The sequence below is a fragment of the Sciurus carolinensis genome, chromosome 1, assembly GCF_902686445.1.
Source record: "Sciurus carolinensis chromosome 1, mSciCar1.2, whole genome shotgun sequence".
Lineage (NCBI taxonomy): Eukaryota > Metazoa > Chordata > Mammalia > Rodentia > Sciuridae > Sciurus > Sciurus carolinensis.
This window is the reverse complement of record NC_062213.1, coordinates 179386806-179398820: the sequence shown is the minus strand read 5'-3', so window position 1 is coordinate 179398820 and position 12015 is coordinate 179386806. Positions and strand designations below refer to the sequence as shown.

General features: G+C 36.8%; 1 protein-coding gene across 1 annotated transcript in view; it reads left to right on the top strand.

The window, feature by feature from the left end:
- Nucleotides 1-12015, top strand: part of Zmpste24 (zinc metallopeptidase STE24) — a 49677-nt gene that overhangs the window by 21161 nt on the left and 16501 nt on the right. The window contains 4 exon segments of the mRNA XM_053743425.1: nt 1113-1254; nt 7272-7307; nt 7310-7405; nt 7408-7457. Coding sequence (XP_053599400.1) covers nt 1113-1254; nt 7272-7307; nt 7310-7405; nt 7408-7457 — 324 coding nt within the window.

Sequence of the window (12015 nt, the reverse complement as noted above, 5' to 3'; positions counted from 1 at the left end):
CTCATACAGATCTTAGAAGCTAGTTATTGGTCACTTTTAATGATCCAGTTGCCAGGCAATTCTGGTTGTGCATTAGTGAGTTGCCACCAGAGTGGATGACTGTGATAATTTAATGACTCTTGACTGAAACCCCAGGGCCTTAAAAGCATGAATGTTTTGAAGAGAGATTTAAGAGGACTAGAGAAAGAAGCATACACTTAACACGGCTTTCTTCTGCCCTCCTCCCCCTGCTTTCACTTTCTTTTGCCTCTCTTCTCCTCTCCCTTCTTTGCTCCTTCTTCCCTCTTCCCTTCTCCTTCTTCCTTGTATCCATTCTCTCCTTCTCTTTACTCCCCACTGCCACCTCCTTCCTTTCCTCTCTTCTTTCTCTTTCCTTGTTCTCTCATCGCCCAAAAGCTTTTCTTTCCCGTATGCTACTGCTTCACATAATAATACAACACAATCGAATTGTTTGTTCACAGCCCCCAGAAAATATCATGTCAGTTTTCAGCTTCACTGATGATGATGTTATTTTATCTGAATTACATGATGTCATTGCTTACTTCCCACTGGTGGGATCAGGATCAGAAAATGGGTATGAGGTGGACTTATATATATGGCAAACTGAAGTAAGAGGAAAGAGAGCAGAGGAAATACTCCTGAAGTGCCTAAACAGGTGCTGTTTCAACCACAGTGGACAATTATGAATTATGGGTAATTGATTTTAGCAGAAAAACCAACCAGGTAACAGATAGCTCTAGTAAAAACGCACAATCTCTTGTAATGTTTGTTTAGCACAGACTTCAGGTGTATCTTGAATACTCTAAAAGAGAGAATTACTTCTTATGCTTGGCTTATGATGTTACAGCAATTCCCAAGATAGTTTTGACAGGTGCATTTGTGGTCTATTAATCACCACCCAGATCTTAGTCACGGTTAGTAGCAACATCTTCTTAAGTAAAATTGACAGGTTTTATAAGACTCCTACTTGGATTTAATTCCAATAAAACAGATATTAAACTATTACTATCTGGGACTGTTTGAATCTGGAAATACCAGAGTGAATGTTTCTATTCTCAATTTGGGTGTGAAGTAATGTTTCATTATAACTGAATCTGACATTTACTTTTCATGTTCTTGTCACAATCTATGCTGATTATATTGCCCCTTTATTTGACAAATTCACACCTCTGCCTGAGGGAAAGCTTAAACAAGAAATTGAAGTAATGGCAAAGAATATTGACTTTCCTTTGACTAAGGTGTATGTTGTTGAAGGTAAGGCTGGCTGAGGGTAAGGATTTATTCAAGTGATTTGTTTTGAATACTCTATTCCTAAAAGTTTAATAAAAAAATGAATTAGTTTTTATTATTTGTTATTTTGATTGTTATTTAAAGGTAAGACGTTTAAGATATTTAAGAATTAATGACACAGTGCAGGGATAAAAACTGGGGTTCTGATGCTAAATCCTGTTCTTGCCTACAGCTGTGTTTAGTGAACTTTATAGTATTGTTTCTAATCCTTGAGGCCTTTTTATTTTTTATTATGTTGTATATTAGACTGATTATTTACTTTCTCTTATCTGCTTAGCTCCTTAAGTAATTGAGATGGACTCTTGAATAGTCAAATTCCATGTAGCAGTAGGTAGAAGCTATAAAACAAACCATTGTTATTGGCTTTGTTTCCTCCAACAAATCATCCAGTATTCTGGAGGACTCTGTTTAACCTGTAGATTACCAAAAACTGTAGTACCTTTGGGTAATTCAGATTAGTTATACTCCGCTTTTTTGGTGATTGCCTTTGAGAGTTAAGCCATTTGCTTGCATAAGACTACTAAAATCTCAAGAAAGTCTCTAAAGATGGAGAGAAAAACTGTTTTGTATGACACCATGATCTTCAGGATCTATGAATTAAAATCCGTATAAATGAATATAACTGATTTTACTTCTGTAACTTACCAGCTCTGGGATCTTAGACAAATTGCCTCACCCTCTGGGTTTTAGTTGTGCTTTCACTACAGTTTGGCAAATATTTCTGTAAAAATCTAGATAGTAAATACTTAAGACTTTGCAGGCTACATTGATCTGTGCTACACTATTCATCTCTGCCATTATAGTGCAAAAGCAAGCCATAGGACAATGCATAAGCACATAAACATAACTGTATTCTAGTACAACTTTGTAAAAATACAGCAACTTGGATTTGGTCTGTGAGCTAGAGTTTGCTAATGCTTGCTACAAACAAAAATGTCACTAATGAGAAGTAGTTATGTTAGGTGAAGGGGTAGAAACTGAGAAGCAATTATAGAAGGAGGGGAGCACAAAGATGACCGCAACTGGAAAGAATGAACAACTAGACGAGTGTAAAAGTTTCAGACATTTATTGGCTTCTGAGGCATACAGCTCACTAAGGACACATTGGAAGAACTTAAGACTCTTAAGTTCTTAATGGAAATGGAAGGGAAATGGAAGAAGAATAAGTCAATTCATACTTCTTTAACCTCCAAAATCACTACATTTTTAGGTAATCAACTAGTAACACACTAATCAGTATAGTAGAACAACCTCTGAAGGGCTTTTACTGAAGGACTCCCTGAGTTGCTGATTGTTTAAGTTGTGAGCAGGTAACATAAAGTAATATTTAATGATATGACAGTAGAGGTAATCAATAAAATTGATATGTAGATATAGATATCACATCAATGCTATTTCCATTTTAGATGAAATAGAGAAGGCTTTCTGAAGGGTTATGATATAAGCTGGTTTTATTGAAAATCAAGATTTAAGTAGAACAGAGGTAGCATTTTTTAAAATCAGTCTATGGAGTCAGTAGGCTTAGGTTTGAATCCTAGCTATATCATGAATTTCCTGGGTGAATTTGGGCAACTTACCTTTTTGCCAAACAGCACTTTGTTCATCAACTGCCCTGTGTTTTTATTATCATTAACAATAGTAGCATTCCTCAAAAATATTTTCCAATGAATAAAATATTGTTACTTAACAATACAAGACACATTAAAGATTATTATAGTTTGGTAGGGATATTGTAGTGAAAACAGAGAATCCTGCTCTTAAAAAAATATCAGATAGCCATGCATGGTGGCACATACCTATAACCCCAGCAACTCAGGAAACTGAAGTAGGAGGATCACAAGTTTCCAACAACTTAGGAAGACACGAAACAACTTAGCAAGACCCTGTCTCAAAATAAAAATAAAAAGGGCTGGGATATAGTTCTGTGGTAAGTGCCCCTGGTTTAAGGCTCACTAACAAACAACAACAAAAAAAAAAAAGAGTAGCAAATGCTGTGCAGAGAAATTACTGGTGTAATGTGATGAAGGATAACTCTGAGACACTTAAATTGGGCCATCGAAGAAGACCTCACTGAGCAGTGAGTGTTAAGCTGAGACCTAAAGGTAGGAGGCCAAGGTCATTCACACTGAGCAATGGAAAGACCTTCTCAAGCTTGCCATCTTTAGGGAACATAAAAAAGTCCAATGTGGCTGCAGCAAAACAGGACAATGTTATCAGATGAACTTTGAGACTTAGGCAAGAGTCAGACCACATAAATCTTGTAGTCAAGGTAAAGAGTTTAGAGTTTAAGTTCAATGGGAAAAGCCATCAAAAGCTTTAGGTAGAAAGAATGAGATGATCTGGTTTTATTTTTAAACTCTGTTGGGCTGCTATGAGGAGAATACATTGTAGGAAGAGAATGAGTGGAAATGGAGAGAGTAGTTAGGAAGTTGTTGCTGTAGTCCAGATAGGTAATAATGGTTTCACAGAGTAGGATAGTAGGATTGATGGAGAGAAATTAATGTATTTGGGACAGGTTTTAGAGGTAGAGTTGATGGAATTTTATGTGTGGGGAAATAAGAGAACAAGGATATAGAGGATAACTGTAGATTTTTAAAAAAAATATTTAAAAATATTTTTAGTGTAGATGGACACAATACCTTTATTTAATTCATCTAATTTATACGGTGCTAAGGATCAAACCCAGTGCCTTACACGTGCAAGGCAAGTAAGTGCTCAACCACTGAGACACAGCCCCACCCCAACTGTAGATTTTTTTTTGCCGGGGCAATTGGATAAGTGGTAATTTATTGAGAAGGAAAAAAAAATTGGGAGAAGACCAGATTTGTGGGGAGTTCAGAGTCCTAATGACTTATTATAGAGAGATATATTTCAAACATTGTCTATAAGCAAGAGCAACCAACTGTGGCTGATTTAAGCAGAAAAATTTGTTTATTGAAACAGGCATATGGTGGCTCCCAAAATCTCCAGAAAGGGAAATTTACCAATCTTGGAAAATGATTGTTACCTAGGGAGGCCAGGAACTCAGAATCATACTGCAGAACCAGTCTGGGGAGGACATTGCTGTTGCCCCCTCAGAAAACTGAATTCAGTATTTATACCTCTAATGTTCCTGCTACTGCACCTGTAATTAACTCTTCATTGTCTTTCTTCTTTGTGTAATTACTAACTATTCAGAGTTGCCAGTGGGTGCATCTAACTGACTAAGCCAGGGCATGGGCTAGTTGCCAGTAGTGCTGGGGAAGCCAACACTTGTTTTTCATATTTCTCTATTGAGAAGTGATCTCTCATAAGAATTATACGGTGTGAAATTCCCTGAACTCTGAAAGAGATTGCAGTATTGGGTAGGAAAAACAGCATATGTAAGAACAAACAACTATGTCTATTGACATCCATGTAGAGATGTCAGACAGGCAGCTGGATGAGTCTGGTGTTCTAGGGAGAGATCAGGACTGGGAATATAGATTTGGAAATATCTGACACCTGCATGGTGTTTAGGATGTGGATAAGAGCACTTAGAGGAGAGAAGGGGGCCACAGCCAGGGGTCAGGGTCAGGGTCAGAGTCAGCAGGGGAGGAACAGCCAGCACAGGAGGCCGAGCAGGAGAGACCATTGAACTAGGAAGAAGACCAGGAGAAAGTGATGTCTCAAAAAGCCAGGAAGAAGTATTTTCAGGGGGGAAGTGGTCACCTGTGTTAAATGCTGCTAGGAGTTTGATAAAGATGAGACAGCCTTTTTATCTGCCTGTTGATTTTCACAGTTCTCAAATACATTACTTCATTCTTAAAATGATAGTATGATCCATCCAGTAAGCAAGCATTATTGAGTATCTGTTGCATGCCCGGCACAGCAATACAAAAACTTATGATCTAGGATAGTAACTTGTAACTTTAATAAATATAAGAATTCTTGGAGGTCTGGGATATAGCTCTGTGGTAGAGCACTTACCAAGTACATGTGAGGCCCTAGGTTTGATCCTCAGTACCACACTACAACAACAACAACAAACAAAGAGAAAGAAGAATTTCCCAAAAAGTTTGTTAAAAGTCAAGTTTCTGGCTTCTAATAGAAATTCTGACTTTGTTTCCAGTATGTATTTCTATAAAGCACCTGTAGGTTATTTTGGTATAGGTACTCCTTGGACACAATTTGAGATACCTATACTAGGGGAGAAATTAAAATATTAATTCAGTTTAATTTTCTGCCTATTCTCATAAGTAACTTCAGAAAGCTTCTAAAAAGTATTTTTAAAACCATTTTTAGTTGTAGATGGACACAATACTGTTATTTGTTTATTTTTTTTATGTGGTACTGTGGATTGAACCTGGTACCTCACACATGCTAGGTAAGTGCTCTACCACAGAGCTACAACCCCAGCCCAAGAATTATTTTAAACTAATTAAAATAGTAGATCAGAGAAAATGGGAGATGGATTAGAAGTGTGAGACCTCAGAATAGTAACAGTTTTCCAGGGCCTAATTTTCTGTATTATTGACAAATTAGATTATATGTTTGACTTTTAATATCCAGATAACCAAACCAAAAAGTGACATAATATGCATAAATGAATAAATGAATAAATAAATAAATACTACTATTTATCAAAGCTCTATTATATTCTAAAACATATTGCCAAGTACTTTTTGTTAGAAATATTGAATAGGTACAAAATTCACATTTTCTTTTAAGAGATCTGTCATATCTTCTTTTAAAGAAAGGCATGTAAGTGCCAGGTGCTATGGTACACACCTGTAATTCCATTTATTTGGGAGGCTGAGGCAAGAGTATCTCAAGTTGAGGCCAATTTGGTCAACTTATCGAGACCCTGTCTCAGAATAAAATTTAGTAAAAGGAATGTGGCTAGTGATGTAGCTCAGTGGCAGAGTGCTTGCCTAGCATGTGTAAGTACCCCCAGCACCTCAATAAGTATAAATAAAAATAACCAGACTTGGTGGTGCACCTATCATCCCAGCAGCTTGGGGACTGAGGCAGGAGATGACAAGTTTGAAGCCAGTCTTAGGAACTTAACAAGACCTTCTCTCAAAATACAAAATTAAAAGGGCCAGGACTGGAAATGTACCTCAGTACTAAGTACCGAGTGCAATCCCCAGATACCACAAACACAAACAAAAAAAAAGACACGACGATGATGATGACTATCTCATGAGGTAGATATTAACCTCACTTCATTAACAGGAAACTAAAACTTAGAGAAAGTTTCCGAAATTTATGTGGCGGAGCCAATATTTGAACCAAAGTCTGTCCTCTTAATTACTATACTCATGGCACATTGAAGAATGCTTGGCAAATTAAAGGATACAATAAAGAAGAAACTAAAAATTAACCATAGTTTAGTTGCTGTTAGTCACTGTTAAAAATTTAGGTATGTTTTCTATTCTTTGTAAAAATAACCTTAATGTTTTTCTGATATGGAAGCAAGTGTTCTTATTTTAAAGCCCTAGAAAAGAGAGAAAAGGTAAAAGGGAGGAAACAAAAGTCCATAATTCTGGAAGGTAGTGATAAAACACTTCAATATTTAGTATGTTTCTTCATGATCTTTTTTAATTGCTTGTGCTTTTCTATTTACATATATATTTTTCTTGACAATACTGGAATCTTATATGTGACATTTATATATTTCACAATACATTGGTTAGCTGTTTCTTGTTAAAATTCTTTGAAAATATAATTTTTTCTGGCTGCTTAAAATTCCATTTCATAGTTTTACCATCATTTAATCATTCCATAACCGTTGGATATTATAATTACTTATAAAACTGTGATGAATATAAGTATTTGTGGTCAGTATGTAGGGAAACAGCCCACTGTTGGTGGTGGTTTTTATTGATACAGTTCTTCTTCAGCTATTAAACAATTTGAAATGTTAATGTCCTTATAGTAGTTCAGTTTTCTAGGAGTCTCTCCAGTGGGACCCCAAACTTTTTAATTATATTCCATGCTTTGAACTGTCTTTTCCGTAGGATCTAAACGCTCTTCCCACAGCAATGCTTATTTTTATGCTTCTTCAAGAACAAGCGAATAGTTTTGTTTGACACTCTACTAGAAGAGTACTCTGTACTAAACAAAGACATCCAGGAGGAGTCTGGCATGAATCCCGCAATGATGGAGAAGGGGACAGTGAAGAAATAAAAGCTTATAAAGTTAAAGTGAGTTCTTACTTTACTAAGAGACTCTTCCTTAGTTTGTATACACAGTCCTTTGACAACTCAGAATGACATCAATTGCTATGCAGTGAGAGTTGAATCAGGGAGACTACAAAATAAAACACCTTGGCTCCTTTATAGTTCTGGTATTTGGAAGAGATTACTATATATTAAATGCTAACTACCTTGCAAGCTTTTATAAATCATAAATATATGTTTATGGCTTCTTCAAGAACAATCAGAGAGTTTCTTTGTCATTCTACTATTTACAATCAAAGAATTCTCACAGGGAAGATAAAGAGAAGGTAAACATTTAATTCTTAGCTTCATTGAGACATAGCAATTATAGGCTTTAGCACCTGAGAGACAGATTTGAGTCCTGTTCTGTCTTTTAGTAGCTGTGTGTCCTTGGGTAAATTATGTAATTTAACCAGTTTTATTGTTTAACACATATTATGAAACATGTTCCTGTGCTAAGTTATTTTGCTTGTCATTAGGAGTACAAAAGCAAAGAGGCAAACCTTCAAAAGCTTATAATCTAAAGGGAACACAGTCACATAAGCACATCACAGTGTTGTGTTGCTGTTGGGAAGCTTGGATACTAGGGAACGAAAGGGAAAGCAATTCTTAAATCTGACCTGAGAGTCTTAGAAATTGCTTCTGGATCTTTTTCCTGGATGAGGTCCCTTGATGCTGACTAATAAAATTTAAAGTACTAACACTAAAACAGAGGAGAGGGGACAATGATAAGAAATAATACAAATTTCATCAGAAGTAGTCACCATATTTGGATGTGTAATTGAATGTGCCCCTGGTTTGGTGTCATTGGAGATGATTTTAGATCCCTGTGTACTTACCAACTGTATAACTCTGGGCAAGTAAGTTAAAATCTCTGAATCTTTGATTTCTTAACTGAAAGATGAGGCCAGCAGGGTTTCTCCACCTTGGCACTATTGACATTTGTGTCAAATAATCTTTTTTTGTTGTGGAAGGTGTCATGTGCATTGTAGGATGTTTAATAGCATCATTGACCACTCCCCAGAGGCCAGTGACAGAGCCCCATGTCCCCCAAAGTTGTAAAAATCAAAAATGTCTCTGAACATCTTCAGATATCCCTGGGGTTAGGGTCAGGATGAAAGGTCCCCTGGTTGGGAAATACTGGACTTACAACTTTTAGGGTTGTAAGTATGTGAAAAAGCTGTACTCCATTCATTTTCACTATCAGAAAATACTGATTATCACTTGAACATCTGCTTTGATGCTAAAAAGATAATCTAGTAACCTGGTGTGGTAATGTACACTTGTAATCCCAGTGACTTGGGAGACTAAGGCAGGAGGATCTCAGGTTCAAGACCTGCCTGGGCAACTTCTCAAGACCCTGTCTCAGAATAAAATAGTAAAAGTAAGGGGTGATTTGTAGCTCAGAGGTAGGACACTCCTGGATTCAATCTTTAGTACTGCAAAAAAAGAAAAGCAAAGGAAAAGATCTAGTTAAGTGCCTAACCTATGATAAATATGTTGATGAAACAAAATTCTGTGAGGATTAAATAGCATTGTAGTGGGCTAATACCTTTGATTGTATTTGTTTTTTAATTGGGGTTATCCTACCAGTTAGGATATTAAAATAAAAGCCACTTTTGTCTGACCTAGTATCATAGGATTGTTGTATTGTTTTTTTTTTTGTTTTGTTTTTGGTTTTGGTTTTGGCAGTGCTGGGGATTGAGCCCAGGGCCTCGTGCTTGCAAGACAAGCACTCTACCAACTGAGCTATATCCCCAATCCCATATCATAGGATTTTAAGCTGGGAAGAGATCTTAAGGTCATTTTATAGGTAGGAAAACTGAAGTTCAGAAAGGGTACTCAGTAACAACACTAAAGAAGCATGCAGGTTCAGCAGATCAATCTGCTTAAGAGGCATCCCCATGCAGGGGTGATTACATTATACTTAAACCTAGACATTAGCTAGTGTTCCACTGAACATAAGCAGTGCAATGAAAAAACAGACCTTCATTTTATGTATTTTGTTGTGGGGTGCAACTTAAGAACAGACCTATTACCTCTGAGGAGTCCAAATTTGAGAGTGTTTATTAGCCGACCGACTGACTGTCTCACACAACGCCCAAAATGGCTATTGGGAGAACAGGTCTAAGCAGAGGGTTGCAGGGGTTTTTATACCGTTGGTCAGTACATCAGTCATAAGTATCTATTGCCATGATTTAAAACTACAAACTAACATCATGAAATCTGAAATCATATACAGAAGGGGACATGGGTTAAAATGACCTGTGTTGGGTACAAGTTAAAGAATGATTACTAACATCTAGGACAATCGTTGCTGACATGGTACATTGTCCAAGAAAAATAGGAACCACAAAGAGAACAATTTTACATTATATAAGAATTGCCATTTTGTGTTGTCAAACATGCTATTCTAAGCAACTATTGATGGGTACAGAGGCAGGGTGTTTCCACAAGAGAAGCATTTCCTACATAACATGGAGTCTCAGGGTAAAATGGAGTCTATTTAGTCATTGTCCATATAGTCTGACCTATAACATTTCCATGGAGTCAAATATGTTAACCCATCACATATTTATTTGTGGAACTGGGAATTGAACCCAGGGGCACTTTACTACTGAGTTACACTGCTAGCCCTTTTTGAGATAGGGTCTTGCTAAGTTGCAGAGGCTGGCCTCAAACTTGGAATCCTCCTGCCTTAGCTTCCAGAGTCACTAGTATTTTAGGCATGCACCCAGCATATCAGACTTTTAATGTCTGTGAGCACAGTTTTCTTTGGCTACAAAAACAATTGGGTGGTTGTTTGAAGTACGTTGAATGGGGTTTGACTTCTTTTGCTGGCTTTTTGAAGAGGCTGCTTTATGTCATTGATTAACTATAATTGTTTTAGAGTCTGTCTACAAGTTACATGACAAGATACATTAGATATAGACTCATCCTAATGAACCTATTGTAGGGGGGAGAAATAGGCATGGTGTGATAAATATCATGAATGACTGTGGCTTTTAGAAATCCAGGTATGAATGCAAATTCCAGTGGTCAAACAGGTCTCTGAGAAAGAGGATATGTCAACTAGTCAGAATTTTAACTTGGGGTTGGGGTTTTTCAAGTTGAAGATAGGAACAAATAAAGCTGTAGGGACAAAACACTCAACTGCTGTTCTGAAACTGATAGATTTGTGTAGAAGGGGATAGAAAGGTAGGCCAAGACCAATTTGTAGAATGATTAATACATCAAGTGGTTGTTTGCTGTGGACTGGAAAGTTAGATTGATTTGGGTAGAGGCCAATGCTTGTTTTAGGAAGATTAAAAATTTTGGTAGCACAGAGAATAAAGCAAAGATTAGAGGCAGGGAGACTTCTTAGGGCCACTGCATCAGGATAAGCATGAAATAATGAGGACCTACACTAGAATTCAAGGTCAGAATAACTGCAAGGATCATAATAAAAGATGGATTTAAAGTACTTGGTGGGTTGGGGATATAGCTCAGTTGGTAGAGTGCTTGCCTTGTGCAAAGCACTCTGGACTTGTGCAAAGGTCCTGGGTTCAAATCCCCAGCACCGCAATAAATAAATAAATAAATAAATAAATAAATAAATAAACAAACAAACAAATAAATAAATAAAATAAAGTACTTGGTAATTGATATTAGGGGAGTGAAAAAAGTAAAAAATTGACTCAGTCATCAGCTATATTGCTTGTGATAACAAGTGTCATTGTAAGTAACACTGATGAGATGGTTTTAGGAAGTTTATCAATAGCTTAAATTTTTAGTAGTATGTATCTATTAATGTACACAAGAAAAAGATGAAATTAGCATAGCATACTAAGCTCATGATTTCATGTATATTACCACTAAGTTTGTTTTTTTTTGCAGGGAGGGGGTACCAGGGATTGAACTCAGGGACACTCAACCACTGAGCCACATCCCCAGCCCTATTTTGTATTTTATTTAGAGACAGGGTTGCTTAGCCCTTTGTTTTTGCTGAGGCTGGCTTTGAACTCTCAATCCTCCTGCCTCAGCCTCCCTAGCTGCTGGAACTACAGGCATACGCCACCACATCCAGCAACCACTTAAGTTTTATAAAGGAAATTGGTTAAGGAGAGATTAAGTAAACAGGTAGAGAATACACAAAGGTGGCAAAAGTTTAGGAAACTGATTTATTCAGCACCTGCTAACTAATGTACAGAGTGTGGAGGAGGATACAAAGACAGTTTTAAACCTGAATGATTAGAGAAGGTAAAGTTTTTGCCTTTTTTTGTGTGTGTGTGATGCTTGGAATGGAAGCCAGTGCTTCACACATGCTAGGCAAGTACTCTACCACTGCACTACACCCCCAGCCCAAGCTTTTTATTTTTAACAGAGATTTAAAGAAAACTAAAGTTATCTAAAATATTTCCTCTTAGAGATAACTTCTATTAACATTTTGATGAATGCCTCCATTTTAAGAGATTAGGAAACTTACTCTCTGGAATTTTACCCTTCAGAAGACAAATGGAATAATTGGAACAACCTGTCCCAAAAGCAATTAAAGAAAATGAAC